General features: G+C 38.7%; 2 protein-coding genes across 8 annotated transcripts in view; one reads left to right on the top strand and one right to left on the bottom strand.

Moving 5' to 3' along the window:
* Positions 1 to 15,172, bottom strand: part of GTF2H1 (general transcription factor IIH subunit 1) — a 31,795-nt gene extending 16,623 nt beyond the window's left edge. Inside the window, exons 1-8 of the mRNA XM_072969646.1 lie at positions 15,077 to 15,172; positions 14,737 to 14,903; positions 7,631 to 7,799; positions 4,402 to 4,594; positions 3,459 to 3,624; positions 2,357 to 2,450; positions 875 to 1,024; positions 664 to 743 (exon numbers count right to left, since the gene is read on the bottom strand). Of these exons, the coding sequence (XP_072825747.1) occupies positions 664 to 743; positions 875 to 1,024; positions 2,357 to 2,450; positions 3,459 to 3,624; positions 4,402 to 4,594; positions 7,631 to 7,784 (837 nt within the window). The 5' untranslated portion in view covers positions 7,785 to 7,799; positions 14,737 to 14,903; positions 15,077 to 15,172. The remainder of the gene's footprint in view (positions 1 to 663; positions 744 to 874; positions 1,025 to 2,356; positions 2,451 to 3,458; positions 3,625 to 4,401; positions 4,595 to 7,630; positions 7,800 to 14,736; positions 14,904 to 15,076) is intronic.
* Positions 14,960 to 21,403, top strand: part of HPS5 (HPS5 biogenesis of lysosomal organelles complex 2 subunit 2) — a 51,490-nt gene continuing 45,046 nt past the window's right edge. For 4 of the 7 annotated variants that reach the window (XR_012076612.1, XR_012076611.1, XR_012076610.1 and 1 more), the window contains exons 1-3: positions 15,212 to 15,341; positions 19,320 to 19,483; positions 21,189 to 21,299. Coding sequence is in view for 4 of the 7 variants with exons in the window: in XM_015243620.3 (XP_015099106.1) it covers positions 19,376 to 19,483; positions 21,189 to 21,299 (219 nt within the window). In the remaining 3 variants the exon portion in view is untranslated. Of the gene's footprint in view, positions 15,046 to 15,211; positions 15,342 to 18,852; positions 18,911 to 19,034; positions 19,062 to 19,319; positions 19,484 to 21,188; positions 21,300 to 21,403 lie in introns of those variants that run through there. The other 3 variants (XM_072969642.1, XM_072969645.1, XM_072969644.1) reach the window with 3 other exon arrangements.

Raw genomic sequence — 21,403 nt, 5'->3', positions numbered from 1 at the left:
GGTACGAGTGTGTGCATACGGCCAGCAGAACAGGAGCCAAAGGAAGGACAAGAAAACTAAAATGTGTGAGTGTGACGAGAAAAACTGAGGAAGGCAGGTTTCTAGCCTAGAAGAGAGGCAGGGGTGGAATCAGCCTTGATCAGAAGGATCACCTGTTGCTCTGTAATTGGATAAATTTCTAAGTTTGGAGTCAGGATGCTGAGGTAAGAAGCTCATACTTGATGGTCTAGCTTTTGAAACATACTGGGGCTAATGTGGGGTAAAGGTCATGATTGTGCTCAAGATTTGGCAAACAGTGGGCATTCAACAATGTTACCTTTTCCCTGTCTACTAATATTTACCCACATTTCTTTAATGTTAGCTAGAACAAAAAACAAGTTAAACCTTCATTAATACCTAGACAACTGCTGATTTGGGAGCTAGAAAATTCTTTTAAAAAAATGTTTTAGCAAACGCACACAAGAATTTCAGTTCTCTAAGGCAATTTTAATAATGAACAGTGCTGCTGAAAAGCACTTCTGTTAAACCACTCCCCAAAACAGCATTTTGTTTCACCTTCTCAGAAGTAGAACATCTACACTTAAGGCAATTTTAAAAACTATAAAAATGTTGAAGACTAGGAAGAGACTCTTTTCTCTCATAAATCCTTTTATTATTACTTACCTCATCTAATGATTTATCTTCCAAAGCTGTCAAATCAAGTAGTGGGTTTTTCACTCCTAATGATACCATTGTTTTTAACCCTAGAAAAATCAGTGAAATAAAAAGCTGATCAAGTCTTACCTTTCTCAAGGGAAAAAAAAAATCACTAACAGCATTAACAACTAGAGAGGAGCAAATTAAATGCTAGAGTATGTCAGGGACAAACAGTTACCTTTTTCATCTATTTTGGCACATTCTGCAAAGAGGTCCTTTGACCCTGTATTCAGCCGGTCCCTGTGAAAATAATGGGACTGAAAGAAACGTGTCCAGAATTCCTTTTCTGTCATGTTGTGGGGAACATTTTCTGCATATTTCATTTTTACTGTGGAAAAAAACAATACTTACATACTGAATTTTCATTTCTTAAAACCTCTCAAATTAGTTTAAATACAGACTAACAGCAAAACTAGATTATGAAACTGTTCAACTTTGCCAACTGTATATAATATAATTGCAAATATAAAAAAAATTGAGAGATTAGGAGAGGCACTATCTTTACAAATCTTAACAAATTACAAACAAAATCTTATTTTGCACCAAGAAAATATGCAAGTTTCAAAGTTTTAGTGGAAACATCGAGATTGACTTTTCTTGTTTGACAATTTATATGTATGCACTTTCAATCCAAGGCCACAGTGTTAAGTGCTGGGGAAGTATAGATCATCATAACCCACTGGACTATTGTTCAGCACTGCAGAAGCTTACACTGAGCAAGGAGGTTAAGAGGTTAAGATCTCTTAAAGCCAGAGAGCTTAAGTTTAAAATACTAGGTCCACTATTTACTATTTGTGTGACCTTAGACAATTTATTTAATCTTTCTCTATCTTGGTTTCCACATCTGTATTATGAGGGTAATGATACTACCCACTTCATAGGTATTATCCATGATGATTAAATGAGTTAACATACATATAAGGCCTTAGAATGGTGTCTGACATATAGCAAACACTATATTATTATGTTATTATCAGAAAGATACAAAAATAATCACATTATAATGTGATAAGACACAAGGCCCTATGGAAGGAAAGGGGAGGGGGCTTACATCTGTTTGAGGAAATCAGGATTTTATAGAGGTGGCAATGAACTGATGTTTGAGGTGAGTCCTGTTGGAGAGAGATGTTTCCTAAGGACTAAAGGAGCAGGAGTGAGGACATAGGAAGAGAGAACAGTGTATGGCTTGAGAGAGCGCTGTTTAGTCAGAAGAATGGCTGAAGTAGTGGCTGTCCACCTTGGCTGCATATCATAAATCATGAGACATTTGAACTTTTAGGATGATTTTTGCAAGGGAAATGATTTGTGGGTTAGAAAGGTCACTCTGGAGGCAGCATGAAGGATGATCTGAGTTAGTACTCTAGAGACTCATTTATTGATGCCTCTGTAGCATGCCATCTTACTCAGAAAACACTGAAGGGTAAATAGTTTAAGAACCATTGATGGAAAGAACATGGAAGTCATCATACCAATGGACTGATGACAGCACATTTATGCTAAGCCCTTAATATCTACCACGTGTCAGGCACTGGATTAAAGTACTTTACATATTTTACTGCACTTGATCGGGAATACAGGTGACACTTTTTTTTCTCATTGATGTATTACTGAATTTATCCAAACAAATATTTAACTTCCCGGAAGAACTGATTCTTCTTACCTGCTGGATAGGTCCTAAATATGGACTCAATTATATCAGCGGTTAAATTGTATCTCAAACCATTACATCCATCTGTTTGGGGCCGGACATCAGCCTAAAATAAAGACCACATGTTTATCTGTATTTGTAGAATATTGGGTGAAGATGTCAAAGCACCCAGGGGACACTGTCCAAAGGTGGAAAAACAGACTTTCTGAATGAAATACAGAGACAGAGATAAGTCCCTCACCTTTACTTCTAGCATAGAGACAGGGCTCACAGAAGCCTCACCTGGTTTCACATAGTTTCAGTGACCTGTAAAATCTGCTTTTTGAAAAGTCCAACACGGTCAAATAGGCCCATGTAAGTGAAGCTTTAAAATAAAATTTCTGTATTTACCAAAACCACTATAAACCTTGGTTACTAAACAACTATTATCTGACTGATTTCTTTAAGAAAGGCCTTATGAATTCAATTCACTGCTAAATTACCCAGAAAGATGCCAAACATGTAGCTGGTATTCAAATTTTTGTTAAATGTATAAACACTGCTTTGGTTTTACCAGAGTTATAGATTAAATCTCACTTTCTAATTCCACACGTAAGGTATTCTTATTTACAAATCTTACTTAAAAAAAAAACATGATGTTCACTATACATTTAACTTTGTATTACAAGTAAAATATGCAATCATAAAGAAGGTATCAGAAAGTCCTTGAAGTATTAGGAAAAATAAATACTAGTCCAATTGCTAAAATATTCTCTTTCAAAAGTCCATTTGGAAAACAAATACATGTATGTATATGCATGACTGGGACACCGTGCTGTATACCAGAAACTGACACACTGTAACTGATTATACTTCAGTTTAAAAAAAAAAAGTTCATTTGATTTCCAGAATGCTAGGGTCAGGTCCAAAAACCAAGAAGATATAACAGGCAAAAAGAAATAAAAATTCAAAATATTCTGTATGTATTTTAAAAATATTTTAGAATACCATAAATACCAAAGTATCTGTTAATTTACTTTAAGGAAATGCTAAATTTTACAAAAGAAATGGCACCATTAACACAAAAATCAGGGTTTTCTTTTTTCTTCTTTAGAAATCTAGAAGGGTCACATACCAGAAATGCTGCAGAAATGCCAACATCCTGCTTATGATTGGTTGTAGAAGAACTCTCTGTTGCATTCACATTTAAACGATTGGCCCAGAATTCCTCGGCACTGATCACCTGACTCACAACAAGGTCTTTATAAAGCTGAAACAAAACAGGATCTTCTTGCAGCATTCTGGTGATAGAATACATCAAACATATTGAACTTTTAGAATAAAACACCATTTTGGTAACATTTTAAAAAGACTCTAGCAACACAAAACACCCAATTTTCATTTTGTGATGATTGCATTTAGTTCATTTGTCAGTAATTAAAACAAACAAAAAAGACCCCCACATTTTTGGAGGAACGAATGTTAAGTGCAGCTAAATGAAGTTCCAGCGACACAAAGGTCATTGCCTGTATTTGTACTGTACTGGACTCTCTTTCACAAAAAGGTGAATGGGGAAGAGAGGAGGTACGCTTGAGATTTTCTAGCAACTAATTTGTCATGGTGATAAGCACTTGGAGCCGTAAGTACAGAAAGATATTAGTGATGGAATAATACATCTTACCAGAAATTCTCATTATTTTACACGCTTTCTCAACTTTACAATATGATTTCTTTCAGGTTTATTATTCACAAACACTTCTAATGGTTTAGTCTCTCTCTGTGACATAGAACTAAGAGAGAATTAAGGGACCTTAGCACCTTCAAATCTCAGTTCTGTTCCTAATCAGTTGTTAAGCTTGAGGCAGTTAAACCTCTGAGTTTACACAGCTCATATGCCCAAAGCCAAACAGCTAATACGATGATGCTAAAGTTGAGAACCAAACCCAGAGGTAAAGATACCAAAGCCCATATTTTCTTATATTACACTATCAAAGCATAAGGGGTGAGAAATAACAAACTATTATTTGACTGGAAAGAGCCTAGTGTCTCTTTAAAAGGCTATTCTTTTCCTCCTTCACCTGTTTTTCTCTTCTAGTTCTTTATTTGCTTTCCTCTTGAATTTGGGCAGCAGCTGTTGAAGAAGGTCTTTCACTGCATCTCGCTCTTTCACTGCTGTGCTTTCATTGGAAAAATGGAAGTTAGTTGTGTCCCCTGCATGCAGAACCAGCTGAAGCTGAATTTTAGCTTTTCCTTCCGGACTGATTTTCTGGCCTAAAAAGAAGCATGAGGCTAATTAGATGAGGACACTCTGTGGAAACAGCTATACAATAGGTTACTTCTCCTCCCAAGAAGATTCAGGATTCTTTTTGGGTTTCAGCTGCCCTATTCCAATCTTGATGCTTGTGTAGAAGTGCACTCTTCTCAAATAATCCCATATAACCACAACATGGTTCAACAAATTCACTGCCAACACTCTGCTTCCTTCTTCAGGTTACTTTCTGTGTGGTACTTCTCATCCACTGCTTCCACCTCCGGATACTAAAGGGCTAGTGTTTCCATTCAGCTGGGGCAGGTTCTTAAAGCTTTCTAAATAGCCAACTAGAAGTCCTGAATCCATCCTGAACAGCTGCTTCCAATCGACATTATCATTATCAATAAAAATGATCTGATTCAGAAACTCTAAAGCATAGCCCATGGCTTACTTCCTAACTGCAAAGGAAAATATGCAATTTTACATTTGAGACATCAGGTGTCAGCACTTTAACCAAGTGATCAAACGTAGCCTCATTAAAAGCGGAACAACCTGACACTGTGGGCTTTCTGAGGTGACAGAATAGGAAGTAAGCACCACCACCGATGTGCTGTTCTTACTGAAAATGTCTGACTTGAGTATAAAGCCTGCAGACCTGACTTTCAGTTTAAAAGAAATACAGGTATACGGGAACAAATTAAACAAAACTTTCAGGAGACAATCAGACATAATCAGAATGTGTGATATCCTACAAGCCTATACTCTTAAAGAGACTACATCTACATACATGAATTGAGATTGGATAGGTTAAAAAGAAATCACAGCTATAAGAAACATTGTTTGGACAACTGGGGAAATGCAACAATGGTCTGGATATTTATTAAAATTTTCTTGGTGTGATACTATTATAAGCAAAGTGTATGCACACATAGTAAAGCAAATACATCAAAATAACTAATATTTAGATAGAATACATTATATAGATATACATTATACCATTCTTTGAATTTTTCTGTAACTTTCAAGATTTTCATAAGTTGGGGCTGGGAATGTCAAAATATACCTACATAATGGAGAACTTGTATTCTTAAAGAGTAGGCCTCATGGCTTGTCTTCTTCACAAGGGAAACAGAAGTGCAGGGGCTTTGTCTCATTAAATGGGTGACTCGTGGTATTGTGAACACACTACCCAGAGTTCTCTGCCCCAACCAACCTACCAACACTTAAACAAACCAACTTTTTCAATGAAGATGCTGCTTCCAAACCAACAGTTTAGACGAAATATCTTACTGCCAAAAACAGCCATATGAAGCAGTTTACACTGTCAGCCAGCCTCTTCTATTATCCCGTTCCTCCAAAACAATCACTCCCTTCTAGGTATCTTTATTCTAGGCACTGCTTTATTCTTGCTCTATCTTAGCTCTTGACTCTGAGGGGTCTACTTCTGAAGTTTTTTTTTTTTTACTATTTAACTGCTGATTTTCACCTTTGTAATTCATTATTGCTAACTTTCAATGGCTTCTTTCAGAAACGAGCATTCTTTCAAATATTCAACTTAAAATGAAAACTGACTGGTGCAGACCTAGATTTGGGTATGCTCTGCTCCCCAATAACAGAGAAAAATTACTGAGACAGGAGATAAGCATGCTCTTTATTGCATGCTGTGGGTATCACAGTATGCGTTTTGCAAAGCTACAGAGCCAGACTTCCATTTAAGAGAAATGCTAATACAGGCAGTTTCTAATTTATAAGCCTACTGTAATACAAATGTTAGTTTGTAACACTATTATTAAAAACTTGAGGAGGCACTTCTCCACAGAAATAAAGTTTTAAAAGGAAGCAGTATTACCAGGACAGTGGACAAAGAACCAGATAGCTCAGGCAGTGCTGAATTATGATGAATTTTAAACAGTATTTCCTTTTGAAAATTAAGATACTAAGTTATTTCAGTGGAGAAAGGTGAGAATGTTGGTCATTCCCAGCAGCAAACTAGAGGTAAGTCATTGGGGCAACTGTTCATACACAAAGGGTGTTTGTAAACTGAGGGTTTACAAGTTGAGGGTTGTCTATGTTTCAAGGTGCCATGTTCCCTGAAATCTATACAGGATTTTATACAGGAGAATCTTATAACCAGGAAAATAAATGGATCCATATTAATGGTCACAGTTAAGATACCACAATTTGTCAAGGGCTCTGTTGCTCAGTCTCCCTTGGGATCTCTCCTATTCAAGATCTTTTAATTAGGGAAACTGCAGAAATCCCTTTTGGAGTAAAGGTTGTAAACCCTAGGATTCATTTGGTGCCTTTATATCTAGTTATTATTGAGCCACAAAGTAACACACTCTTTGGGTAATAAATTCGAAGTTAATTGTGCATATTCGAAAAGAGGAGTTTTGATTTTAGCCTTCATACTTGAAAATCGTAGAAGGGATATAAAGATATTACGCTCTGTATCTCTCCTATCTACATTTAGTATAAAATTGAGTCTATCTTCTCAACAGATGATGGTCACATAATCGATGATTAATTAGACAACTTACTTAAATGATACAATTTTTCTTATTAGGGGCAATCTGGCATCATCTATTAAGATCTTAAATGCATGAACCATTTGAATCAGTAAGTCCACTGCAGGGATGTATCCCATATACACAATCGCACAAAAATATTAGGGCATAGATCTATACTGCAACATCGTTTTCAATTACAAAGCTCTGGAAACTTCCTAAATGTTCTTCAACAGAGGACTGGTTAAACACATGATTGTACATCCATTCAGTGGACTATTATCTATCCAACTCTTAAAAGAAGGTATGTGTGGAGATCTTTACAAGAGGTAGGTTTACACATGTAAAACTGTATATATTCTATTACTAAGTAGAAAATGCAGGTTACAGAATAATATACACTGTGATCCTACTTTGTAATTATTTCCATACGGTTGATTCTTTGTGAACATATTATAATAAAAAAATCAACTAAGACTGTATAAGCAATCTTCTTACAAAATTACTAACAAATATGACATACATCAAACCTTACTAGAGCTGACTTACATTTAATATCCGCATACATATGGCTGATGGTAAATCTATCTTTGCCTTCAGGTGCCCAAGCAATTCTTTCTGCCATAAGGTATAGAGCTCCATCCTGCTTCTTTTGTCGCACCTTCTTTACAATCAGCAAAACTTCTTCAGATGAAGTTGCCATGATGGCTAAAAGGTGCTAAAAGAGACAAAAAGATTTCACATATCAATCAGGGTTGGATTTGCTTGCTTCTACGAGTTCCTTCCAAATCTAAAATGAATAATATGGAGGAAAAAAATCCTCTCTTCCCTTATTCAAATTTGAAGATAAAGCCGTGTGGTATTATTCCTTTAAAATCAATTTTCATTTTGCTCACATCACAGGTGTAAATTTATACATCATAATTTATAACATTTGGCAGTTTTCAAACCATTTCTACATATGCTAATCAGAGTATTTTTCAATTTTCTGTTTCCCTCAGTTATAGTCTTAAATCTTAAATGTATGATTTGACTACAAATATGGGGTCTTTAATCTACATTTAGAATTGCTGAACTTTTAAATTACACAGCACCCTACTGGATATTTGGTTCAAATTTGTTTTAACTGAAAAACCTAAGGGTCACTGGGTTTGTGTGACCTTCCTAGAACCACTCCCAGAGCTAAAACCTGGTCTAAGTTTCTTCCTGTGTGCTTAAAAATAAAACTGAAAGAATTTAAGACCTAACAGTTCAGATGCTATTTCCCCCATCTTTTAACAATCAAATGTCTTCAACTGCTCTCCATGTCTTGGCCGAAGATTCATTTCTACATGGCTAATCTGTTACCTAGGAAACAGCCTGGAGCTGCCCTCCACTTCTCCCAATTCTGGGAATCTTAGCTGCCCAACCCAAATCCTAGAGCCTTTTGTGTGGCTACCTGCAATATGAGGCTGAAAAGGAATCTGAGGTTGTCTGGGCTCAATAGGGAAGATGCCATGATTGATAAAGTCTGGCATGGGCCAGGATGGGGAAAGTGTTAGCACAAATGCCACATATCTGCCATTTCTGATTAAGCTATAACTTCAGTTTTCAGTCCTAAAGGAATGATTTAAAATAGAACTTAAGAGCATTTACTTCTTCAGGAATAAAGTATAATTTCTGAGAAGTTAGCATATCTAGATGTCATATGACTCAAATGTGCCAAGCAAAACAAGTGGAGTTTTATTGTAATATTTCTTATTCACTGAGGCAGTGATTTAGAAATCAAAGAAACAAGTGAAAAAAACAAAAAGTGAAAAAAAAAGGTGAAAATTCAATTTCTCTGAAGTTGATTCCGAGTTTTAAGTAGCTAGATCCTCCCTTTCATAGGTTTCCTTGTAGGCTATTCCTCCACAAGAATGGAAATCAAAAAGGGTCAGTGTGAATACATTTATTCAATAATTCTGTAAAGAGCCAAGAAGTCTAGTGATTATCCAAAGATGTATGTCTGCCAGTAGTGATTTCTGCTTTCAGAGAGCTTCCATTCTAGTGAGCAAGATTGGGCTGTGTGCGCGTGTGCACGTTAGTGAATACAAATTAAAATGTGTGAAGTCCCCAAATGGAGACAAAACGCAGAGGTGATTAATTTCTTCACATGAGAGGCTCTGTCAAAGATCTGTCATAAATATCTTAGGGCAGTTAACAAAATTCAGGTATAATTAACAAAACAACAAAATACACAGGTCTTAGGTGTTCTGTTTGATGTGTTCTGACAACTGTATATACCTGTGTACCATCACTCAGAACAAGACAGAGAACATTTCCACCACCCTCTCCCACCCTCCAAATTCCTTCATGTTCCTTTCTAGTCAATTCTCTTCCTCCTATCCTCCAGCAACTGTTTTCTGATTTCTATCATCACAGATTAGTTTTGGGCTGTTCTAGGATTTGATATAAATAGAATCATACAGTATGTATTCTTTTGTCTTTGGCTTTTTGCTTAACAGTTTTTGAAATTCACCGTATCACATATCAGTAGCTTATTCTTTTTTAGACATGCTAGTTACGAACTGGGTCTTGAAAGAGAATTTTGACAGAGGAAAGGAAATAGGCATTAAAGGGAAAACGGATGGCTTGGGGCAAATGCTTGAAACTGCAGGAATGTTAAGTAGCCTGCTCTGGATGAAGCACAAAGTTGATGATGGGGATGGGGACCAGTGAGGTATGAAGGCAGTTAGTGGAGTTAAGATGGAGGCAGATAGTGGAGAATGTCCCACTATGTGGTAAACATCAAATAATCTCTAAAGACTTTTCCACAGGGGAGTGATTTATAATATAGGAAATTAATGTGTGGCAATATGAAAGAGTCTGAAGAGAGGGACCAGAAAGGGCCTGACCTAGGCTAGTGACAGTGAGAATGGAGAGAGAAGGACAAGGAGTAGGGCTGAGGAAGCAGGATGAATAGGTATTTTAAATGCTGAAGGAGGTGTCACAGCTGCTTGCTATCCCCCACTTCTAAGCCTTACTGTCATGAATACAGTGATGCCATTTACAGAAACAGAAGGAAAAACAGGTTTGAAAGTGAAGACAAGGAATTTAGTTCTGAACACGATGAGTGTGAAGTGCTGTTGAGTCATGCAGGTGGAGATAGTTTGTATTGTGTGGGCATTTGGAAATGTTGGGACAGAGCCTAGTAAGTTCAATAACAAAAAGGGATTAAAAAATTTCCATAACCCCACAACCTTAACTTTAATTTTCTTAATTTTAAATTATGCTTATTTTTCCTGTATCCACCTTACAAATGTAATCATGAAATACAGCCAAGTTAACTATCTTGTTTTTCACTCACCACTGAAAACATTTCCGCATGCCATTTTACAATCTCCAGTTTTGATATCCATGTATCATATATGATAAATGGTCAAAATTTTTAATATATAATACCATCTTTTAACTCATTTGATGTCCTTGTAAGATTCTGATTAGAGGGTTGCTTAAAAAGTCTAAAAATCACTGTTTTAAAACTTAATAACTTGAAACTACTTAATGACATGAAAACAATACACTGTTAGGTGATCAAAGCAAGCAAAAAAACACCCCATGAAGTTTGACTTCATATTCTTAAATTTAAAAAACCTTAAGATATACTGAATACTTATGTGCCAGGCATTGGACTAAACTCTTGGTAGGCATTATCTCATTCAGTCCCCAGTTAACAATCCTGAGGTAGGTTCTATTATTAGTTCCATTCTGCAGATACAGGAAACTGGGTCTGAGAGATCAAGATGCTTTCCCAAAGCAGCAAGCAGTAGAACTGGGTTTGAATCTGGGTCAGTCTGACCTTGGAGTTCCATTATGCTGTTTTGCAAATATGTATGAGAGGAACATATACCCAATTTAATAGTGATTACCTGTGGTGATAGGATTACAGATGATTTGAATGATCTTTTTGTTTTCTGGATTATCTACAATAAATGTGTGTTTCGTAATGAGAAAAGCAGTTATTAAAAATGTTTTTCCAAGAGTTTATTCTCTATTAGACCACATTTATAAGTTAACATGGGAAAGTGTCAGGGGTGTTAGCGTGGGTAAAAATTAAAATATTTGTAATTTTCAATTTCTAGAATATGTGTATTATTCTTACTTAGTGTTAAAACTTTATAAATAAAAACTTATAATGCCTATGAATAATTAAATTTCAGTATTTTCTAATATTCATTTTATCAAATATATACCTATTAAAAGTTTTGAGAAAGCCTGTCTATACTATGTAATGCATACCATACAACCCACATATCAGGAAACATGAATTAAAATCTGAGATAGATGGGAGAGGGTGTGTGGAGGGGGATAAGCAGATAATTACAAGACAGCTCTAAGTATGTACATATATGGAGGACAGGCAGTGAGCAAGGACAGCTGATAAAGTAAGTCCTCAACTAACTGAGCTTACGGGAACAAATAAAAGTATTAGGTTTGGAAAAGAACAAAAAATTTCTGAAATGGAAAGGTAAGGAAGAAAGATGAATGAAGGTGGGGAAACTGTAAAGTGGAGAATAAATTAGATTTAAATGGCTACTTTAAATCAGTTGGGAAAAACACATCCTGTTATGTAACTTATGTAAAACCATTCATATTAAAATCCACTTAGGGGGAGCTTTAAAAATATATCAGAGATAAGTTACTGAACACTGAATTACAAGTCAATGGTCTCACAGCTAACTTGCTTGGCAAACTTCCCTGGTCATCTGTAGCACTTCTGCTAATTGTACAAGGAACAGTTTTAGGAAGTTCAATAGAACAATGGGGGCAATCCTGTATCGACTTCTGTGACTTTTAGACTTTTTTTGACAGTGGCAAAAACTTCTTTCTAGTAGATCTCTGTAAGAGCCACAAAATATTTTGTTTACAAAATATATCCGTGCAGTTACATTTAAACAAAGTGGCTTGAAGTAGATCTAGCTTTACTTGGAAGATTATTTACTTCATGAAATAATCTGCCACAAGACTTCTTTAAATAGCAAGATCCTCCAGTAAACTTATTAATTCATTTGCAGTTAAATATCTTCTTGCCTGAAGCTAAATGTACATACATGCCTTGCTCTGAGCCTCTGCACATTCTCCTCCTTTCCTGTTAACTGGCTTTTACTCACTTTTTCAGTCTACTCTAAGCTTCAAAGTTACCAGGCAAAGTCTCCTATCTTCTCTTTACAGCACTTACCACTATGGTAATACATTTTTAAAGTAATTCTTTTAATGCCTGTCTACCCCGATAGACTGCAAGCTTCACTGAGAAGGGCAGAGGCTGCATGTGTTGTGTTCCTTGCAATACAGCACGCAGCAGCATGCTCTGGCCTATAGGAAGAGTTCAATAAATATCTGCAACATCTATTTAAGATTTCTGTTTTTAAAGGAATATAATCCTGGTGAGACACAACAAGAAATCTTTGCACATACATCCTCAGCTAAACTCCTGGAAGCCCTGAAGTTCTCTACTAGAGTACCATTCCTCACAGATTCCAGTAACTGTCTTGTAAATAAATAAGGATAGGAAAAATTTGAAAATATTCAGGAGAAATCTTTCAATTTCCATTTTCTACATCCTGTATCTCTGCATTTCCATTACTTATATCCCCTTCCCCAATGTGCAGAGATAAATGGGGCAGAAAAAAAGGCAACAAGTGAAATAGAAACTCTTTATCACCCTCTAAAAGGAGGATTATTATTAGAGGACTTCTGTGTCTGCCAGCGAACAAAATGGAGATTTGGAATGCTGCTTGCCATCAGGCAATCCAAAAAAATTTTAACAATTCAGCACCAGAGGGAATAAGACCTTGAAAATAGATAAAGAATGACCAGATATTGTTTTAAGGATAGTTACATACACAAGGAAGATGTTAAGGGGAATAACTGAGGTAGCAATTTTTAGATTAAGCACTTTTTCTTTTTACAGCAGTGCAGGGAGAGGCAGGAGGAGGAAAACGCCCCAGAGACGCAAGACAGAGAGAAATACATGCTCACATTCACTAACAAATACTGCATGCTAACAAGAGTACAATACCAAAATTGAAACAGCAGCAATCAGTTGGTAATCAAAGTGGAGAAAGGAGGGACTATTGGATGCCTGACACTGCCACCTTGAAGACAGGAAAGACAGAAAAGAGTAAGAGACAAAGACACCTCTACCAGCAGTATCCATAAAGTAGAAATAGTGATCAAAATGCTAGGAAAGCACAAAGTACACCAGACGTTCCGATGGTAAGGAAAAATCAGCAGCACAGGAAAGTAGGGCTAAAAGGTGTAAAGATAGACCAGCAGGGAGACAACATTAAGCCTTGAGGGCAGTACGTACAGGAAGCAGCCACAACTGACAGGAGCTGAGCATTTGGTCCTTTTATTTAACCGAGCCTTCTCTTTGCACCAACCTTCTTAATATTTTTAAAGAGCTCTCTTTGCATTTGTGTGGGTTATTATTATTATTATTATTTTCTTGCATTAGCACTAGCATGTGTATTTAATAATACCTAGGAGAGACTCAAATCTATCAATGTGCTGCACTGTGAAGTGTCAGCTGAGTGAGAGTAGCAGCAAGTTTAACTGCCCCAAATTATCTTTCCCTCCTTTCCAAATGAGGGATTTAGGTCTGCTAAAAGGTACAAAGTTCTTTCCAGAGGTCAGTCCTTTTGTGAGCCGTAAGCCTGATACTAGAGGTTATCTTCCCCTCTGTTGTGACCTCTCAATCTCATTTGTTGTAGTTGTGACTTTTACAAAGGGTCAAAGTGTTCACAACTTGGCTTAGTTACCAAAGCTCAATTTAGTGGTTTTCAAACTGTTTCAAGAGGGAAGGCTGAGTGGGTGGGCTGGGCACTCTCAAATTCAATTCTACCAGAGCATGCTGCTTTATATACTGGGGTTCCCGTTCATGGGGACAAACTGTTCCACTCATCTATGGAGTCAATACTTAATGCAAGGTATATTTTAAACCACTTGTTTACCGTGTTTTAAAAAATGGGTCTTCTGATAGACAAAAGGCTAGGTCTTTTATCTTTCACCTCCTCTCCCCCAGTTTTACACCCCTGAAACGGGCGTTTAAGAGTCAACCTAATACACCCCCTTAATCAATTTAGCCTGAGAACGTTGGGGAATTTCTAAAATGATTATATACTTCTATGTGTTGGCTGTCTATCTTAAAAATGATCAGATTGGCTACGGACCAAAACCTGGTGTGTATGGGGTGAACTGGCACACGTGCTAAGAAGGTTTTAAGAGTGGCAGGATTGACAGGTGAAGCAAAAGGTGTGCGGACACTAAGGTGAAAGCTTTTCCCTTACAGAAACCGAAACACTCAACAGCACATTTTCTAACGGGAAGGGCTCCCCCGCCAGAGAGAGGCCTCCACGTCCTTCATTCTCAGGAGCCAAGTCTGATCTCAGCTTTGGGTAAATCTTTGAGTCCCTGCTCCCAGTAGAGGGGTAGGCTTCCCACAAGCAAGTAGATTAGGGGTCGCCTCTTCCCCCTTCAAGATAATAAAGAGCAACCGTGACGGCAGGCCTGAAAGCTGTGGCGACGGCAACAGAGACACAGGAAAAAGGGGCAGATTTCGCGCCGTCCCGCGGCCCCCAGGCCTGTCAGCTCCTCACCCACCCACCCACCCCTGTTCTTCGGTCTAAACTTACCAGGTGGGAGCTACGACCCCGGGCAGGGAGTAAGTAACTGGGCTGGATCGAGTTCCGCTGCGCTTCTCAAAGACGCTGCCGGGAAGGGGCAGAAACCCAGTAGCCACCGCCGCCGCCGCCGCCTCTGTTACTGGGGGGTCTCGCCTCCATCGCTGGCTGCGAGAACTCTGAGGGCACGTGACCGGAAGTACTAAGGCGGGTCTGCGAGGCACGTGACCCCAGAGCGCGGCCGCCATGACACCTTCCGCTAGTTCCCTCCCTCCCCCGCTGGTGCCCGCCTGTTTCATTTCCTCTTGCCAGCTTTAAGCGGTGAGGGCTCCCAGGATCCTGGCTGGCTCACCCCTTTGGCCTAGAACTCCTCCGGTCCCGGTTGGCGTTGCATCTTCGGCCAGCAATGGCCAGCTGACTGCAGGCCGCAGAGAGCGTAATTGTGACCGCGGCCTGAGGGGGAGGGACCACGCTCAAGCAGGGGCGTGGTCCATCACGTGACGAGGAAATGCCGTTAATAGCGTAGTCCCAGCGTCCCCGACGCTCTGGGATGACGTAAGCCGTGAGAGGCGGGGCGGGAGGGGAAACTGAAGCTCCGGTGTGGCTCACGGTGCGCGGTGAGTGTCCCGGCGTCCAGCTGGGAGAGAGTATGTACTCCACTGGAAGTTCGGGGCTACTGGCCTGGAGATGGTGGAGCAGGGATGAGACCCATGGGCTGCTGGTCTATGAGCCTGACATTGAAAACTTGATTACTGAGGCTCCTCTCCTTAAGAGATCTGAATACACTATTAAAGTTGCTGTTGTTAAAAAGTTAGGCAGGGAGCTTATGGGCAGGAACTGTCCCCAGTAGTGCATGCAAGGCATGTTAAATGCATGAATGAGCGAGTCGCCATTTCTCGGTCTGAAGTGGAGAGTTGTTCTCTATTACTTCTTGGGTGGAAAGAGCCCGTTATAGAAATGAGGAAATATCTACTTCCCTTTCGCATAGTATCTTTAATTGTTGCTCTCTGCCTTCTCTCTTTCGCTTCCCCTTCTTCCACGCACCCAGTGGGGAAAAGAGCGTGATTTGCGTTGGATGTTCGAGCAGCAAACACTGGTGCATTATAAGTAAAATGAGTATTAGGGCGATGAGAAAAGCCTTTTCTTGATCCTACTACTCGTTTATGTTACCATCAAGTAATGCTGGGAAATGGAAAGATGACTAGATTTGGACTCAGAATTAGTGGATTCTAGTCTCAGCTCTACTTCTTATAAGCTCTGTGACCTTGGGCAAGCCAACTCTTCAGAAAGCTTTTTTCGTTGACTTTAGTGAGCATTTATGGCCACCTTCAATTTGTTTAGTGTTTTGCTAGGCTCGAGGTTTGTCAGACTTAATGGAAGTAATAGTTTACTCAGCATTGCAGGAAGATAGGGTTATATTACATGGAGGAAGATTCAAGGATGTATTAAATCATGGAGCCACAGAAAGTTCATAGAATGAAAGAGGAATAAGAGATAGCTCTGTATAGCTGTAGAATAGGACAGAGGATATGGTGGAGATGAAGATGGAAAAAGAAATAAGGATAAGATCATAGATTATGTCAGGGGTAAGTATTGAAAGTTTGTACAGAATTTCTTATTGTTAAGTAAGTACTTTAAAAAAGATCTTACCAGGAAAATTTCAAGCATAGACAGCAGTGGTATAACATAATGAACTTTCGTGTACACCTAATGCAACTTTAACAATTATCAACATTCTGTCCTTGTTTGAACAGTTTTTTCAAATGTCTAGGTACTTTATACATCCATTGTCATATTTGGTTAATAGCAGCTTTCAATTTGAGCTTAATTCTACTGTATCTGGGTACTGGCTAGAAAGATTATACTCATTCTATATGAAAAATTCTTTGGGTTTTATTTAACTGCTTGCTCTGTTGAATCAAATGTGTGAGGAGGCTACTTTAAAAACACATCTGATGCTATTTTAGGAGATAGTATAGAAATATGTTCAGATCAAGGAAGTTAGTGCTTCAGTTCTATTCTGTGTATCCAGCTACATAAGAAGTTTTATGTTCAGTTCTAGACACATTTTCAGGCAGACTAAAGTGTCTGAGTAGAAGGCTGACCAGAACAGAGAGGAATCTGGAAAGTGTCATGTCATGTTAAATTTTTAGAAGAACTTACAACAGTTTTCAAATACCAAACGACTGTTTTGGATGGAGTAAACATATTCCCTTAAACTGTAGAAGCCACAATTAGGAATAATTAATAAAAGCTACAAGTCATCAGGTTTCAGCACCACAGTAAAAAAAAAGGGCCATATAACAGAGAGCTGTGGAGGAGTGGAATGGGCAGCTTTGTGAGATGGAACACTTCCTTTCCCTCCCTGCAAATGTTCAGGGATCAAGGGTAAGACTAATTTCTGAATTGCATGATTGTGTTCACTGAGTTACCTTTGAGTCTTCCATTTTGAGAATTCTGGGAAATGGGACTTCTGAGCCTGAAAGGCTAGGCAGATTTTGGATAAGGAGACCTGGAGGGAAAGGAGTCATTTCAGAGAGAACAAGCACAAAGAAAAGTATAAATTTGGAGTTGGCTTAACAGCAGCTTCTCTTGAGAACTAACATTGTGCTGTTCCTTTTCCATTCTCATCTTCATTAAGTCTTTTTCAGAAAAATAGAAACTTACTAGGTTTTTTTACCCCATTAGATCATAAATTCCAGATTATTCTCTCTTCACTGAGATCAAGGGCAAATGGCCTATCCATCTCAGAGTTTGTTTTAAGATCACGAGTGGAAGAGACAGCCACTGTGGTCTCAATGTTATTTGTTTCTATCTTCTTTAGGATCTTGTATGGTAATTGTATCTTCTTTTTCCTGTATCTTCAGTCCCTCTCATTCTAAAGACTTCTTTTAGCTACTGCCTACAAATCTGTTCATTGAGTCTCCCTTGCTCACAAGATCAAGAGAGGTTTTCTCCTTTTCCACCAGATTTCTTGAGTAAATGAAGAGACATCTTTACTTTCTCACTATGCAACCCTTATCTCAAATCTTTGTTTTCTGGTGTCTGCCCACAGCACTTCACAGAAATTATGTGACCTCCCAACACTAAATCCTTCAGTGCCTTTCTGTTGCCTACTGAATTAAAAAAATTTTTTTCTGCCAAATTAAAATTTGGGTTCCTTGGTTTGAGATTCAGAGTGCTTTGTAACTTGTGCCTGAGTTACTATCCCAGCTTTAGTTTTCATTATTCCATGGCTTCTGTCCTGTGTTTCAACCAAGGACTAAACTTGTATTCTCCAAATATATCCACTGTATCTTTGCTTATTGCTGCCCTACCTGCTGTCCTTTCCCTTTTCCTTCCAATAAAAGCCTACTCAGGTCCAGTGCTACTTCACTACCATTTTCTGTGGTTACTTTATTTTTTTTTAATTAACTAACTTTTTTAGTGGTGGGAGGTGATTAGATTTATTTATTAATTTTTTTAATGGGGGCACTGGGGTTTGAACTCAGGATCTTGTGCATGATAAGCTCTACCACTTGAGCTGTACCCTCCCCCCAGTTCTGTGGTTACTTTAAACTCAACGTGATTTGTCTGTCCTCTAAGTTCCAATGTATTACTTTGCTTATGTTTCCCTTATGAGGGCCCTGGGTGTGTGTGTGTGTGCGTGTGTGTGTGTGTGTGTGTGTGTGTGATTTGTCTTTTTCTCCCCATATGATTATAAAGTGACTGATTTCTGGAATTACTTGATTTGTCTTGTTTGCACCACTGTGCCTCATATTCTGCTAGAAGCAGTCAACTTAGAGAAAGTCAAACAATATAACAGGTTAGAGTTTATTCAGGGTCTTTCTGAGAACTGTAACCTGGGAGATACTCAGTTAGCTCTGAGGAAACTGCTCTGAAGAGGTAGGGGAGAAGACAGTTTATATGAGATTTTTGGCTAGAAAATAAGTGCAGGCAAGCCTACATCTTGGTAAAAGATTATTGCTAATCATAAAGAACAGATATCCAAGTGAATGATTTTAGTATGGGAAGATGCAAGAATCTGGGGAGATTAAACTTCTTCCTGGGATATATGTCTAGCGAGCTGAGGGGGCTGCTTGTCCAAATCTCCTGGTGCCTCATACTGTTGTGTTAATTTCCTCCCAGAGGGCACTGTCGTCAGCAACTGCAGTGGAGTACAACTTAACCCTTGTAGAACTGGATGGTGAGCAACACTGTTTGTCTTAGTAATCCTGATTTTTCTTCATCCACGGTACTTAATAAAATGACAAGTGGAAAGGCTGAGAAGACTTCATTTAAGTTAGGAATTCTCACCTTTTATCCCGCAGCGTCCATTCCGCTTCTCCCACTGTTACGTAAGTAGAGTGGGATAGGATCGTGGAGGGCCTTGAGAATCTGGATTTTATCCTCTGGGAGTTTTAGAGTCAGGGAATGATGTCGTACAAGCTGATGATTGCATATAATATTACCTCTGCATGTTTTCTTTCCACCTAGATGCTAAGCACCTCCAGAGTAGGGATCCTTGTCCCTTTCTCATGTTTCCCAATTTTCTCAACCTACACATTAAATACTTGCTGAATGAGTGGTGAGTGTCTTAAATCATATTTTTGCAGGTTTGATTCAGGAGTACTGTGCGTATTACTCAACGCAGTTTGAGCTTTCAGGCTAAATGACCTTTGTGCCTGTGATACCGGAGTCCTACAGCCATGTTCTTGCAGAGTTCGAGTCTCTGGATCCATTACTTGCAGCCCTGAGGCTGGACTCCACTCGTCTAAAGGTGATTTTCTTGATCTTTATGTCAGTTTTATTTTCATATTCATATTTTCGTGTGCTCTCTGTTGCATGCACCCGTGTTGTCTATGTTTTATGGAGTATTGGGTGTTCTTGCCTGTGCTAGTAATACCTCACATAGAAGTAATATGTTCATAGCTTTTCTTGATTTATTTTTTAATCAGTCATTTGAATTCTTCTTTCGCATCCTTGGAGACCATGATATTGATTGCTGAATTTTTTTCCCTTCTGATCTTGCTGTCTTCTCTCAGAAAGCAGTGTATTTGATTGAAAATAAAATAGATATAAATGAGTTTACCCCATTGCATTTTGAGCACAAACCACTGCAGGTATACTAAGTTCATTCCAAGACAAGGAGTTTGAAGTACCCTCTGTTTTAGGGAACAGGGCTAAAAATTAGCTTTAAAAAATTTGCTAAAAATTAGCTCTGTGGGAAGAAGTATGTGCTTCCCTCAAACCCTGAATTCTTTTAATAAACCCAGGAATGACATAGTAAAGAACAGTCTCATAACCAATTCCAAAATAATTGCATTCTTACACTTTTGCTCCCACCCCAAAGCTCCTTTCCAGTCTCTGAGCAAAGGGAGAATGGAAAGTAATAGGCAAAGTAATATGAGCAACAATTGTAAATGTTGATACCAGTTAGACATTCTTTAGTTGCAAATTGCAGAAAACCTTCTCAATAATGGCTTAAGCAATAAAGGTGTTTATAATTTTGTTGGAGGTTATTGTTTCTGGGTTTAGTGTAGTGGCCAGTGACATTCCTGAGAACCCAAGCTCTTCATCTTTCTTGTTCTACCATCATTTGTTCATTGGCTATTAGTCTCAGTTGCAAGGTAAGAGTCCTGGCTCCAGTCTTAATGTCTCCATTAGCACCTCGGGCAAAAAAGAGGGGGCCAAGGATAAAGACTTTCTTTTCATCAGATTCTACCATTTATGTGGAAGGGTAAAGCTTTCTAGGAAACCCCAGCAGACTTAGCCTCATCAGCTGGATTTGAATCACAAGGCTTCCCCACAGTGCAAAAGAAACTGGGTGAATTAAGATGTAGGTTTTCCAGCTTCTATGGTGGGAAGCAACAAGGTCAAAGAGGGTTAGGAATGTCTGTTCGCCGACCAGTCATTTTTGCCACAAGGTTTTGGGCACAGTAGGGCCCCTGTTTTCTCTGGTAGATAGGGGAGGCTGAAGCAGCAGGCTGAAGGTGTGGAGAGACATAGTGGTACGATGACCTGCATCTGTGTCCTGCAGGCTCACTTGCTCTCAGAGCTGTGAGTGTTTTGTGCCAGTTATGCAGACTAGAAATGGTATATGGGAGCAGATGATTAAAGTGGCTGCTTTATCCCCTGGAGACTTACTTGATCTTCCTGTGGTCAGCGCTGGAATGACCTAGCCCAATTACACAGAAGATGAATGGGCTAGTAGCTGGCTTTTGCCAAGAGGAAGTTACTCATTTATACAATTGAGCCTATTCAGCCATTTTGAGATTCAGTTAAACATTTAAAATCGACATGTTCTTCCTTCTGTGTCTTTCACTATTCTAGAATGAGAGTGTGAGTACCATGATGTTTGACAAGACGGTGGGTGGGGTAGGGGGAGGAACCTGACACAGATCTTCAGTATTTATTTCTAGTAGATAGTTTATTTGGTTAAGTGACTGTGGCAATCTCACATTTGCCTGTTTCTGTGTTTTTAGTGTACAAGCTTAACTGTGTCTCGAAAATGGCTAGCCTTGGGCACTTCAGGAGGAGGACTCAATCTCATTCAGAAAGACGGCTGGAAGCACAGGCTTTTCCTTTCACACAGGGTAAGATTAAGGGGTAGCCCTGTCTTATACCATCCGTAGGGAGTATCTTTCATAAACGTGAATTTCTCCATTACAAATAATCACTTAGAATAAAAGAGTAATGT

This window comes from Vicugna pacos, chromosome 10 (genome assembly GCF_048564905.1).
Source record: "Vicugna pacos chromosome 10, VicPac4, whole genome shotgun sequence".
NCBI lineage: Eukaryota > Metazoa > Chordata > Mammalia > Artiodactyla > Camelidae > Vicugna > Vicugna pacos.
Note: the sequence above shows the minus strand (reverse complement) of the source record. Positions and strands in the feature narration are given on the sequence as shown.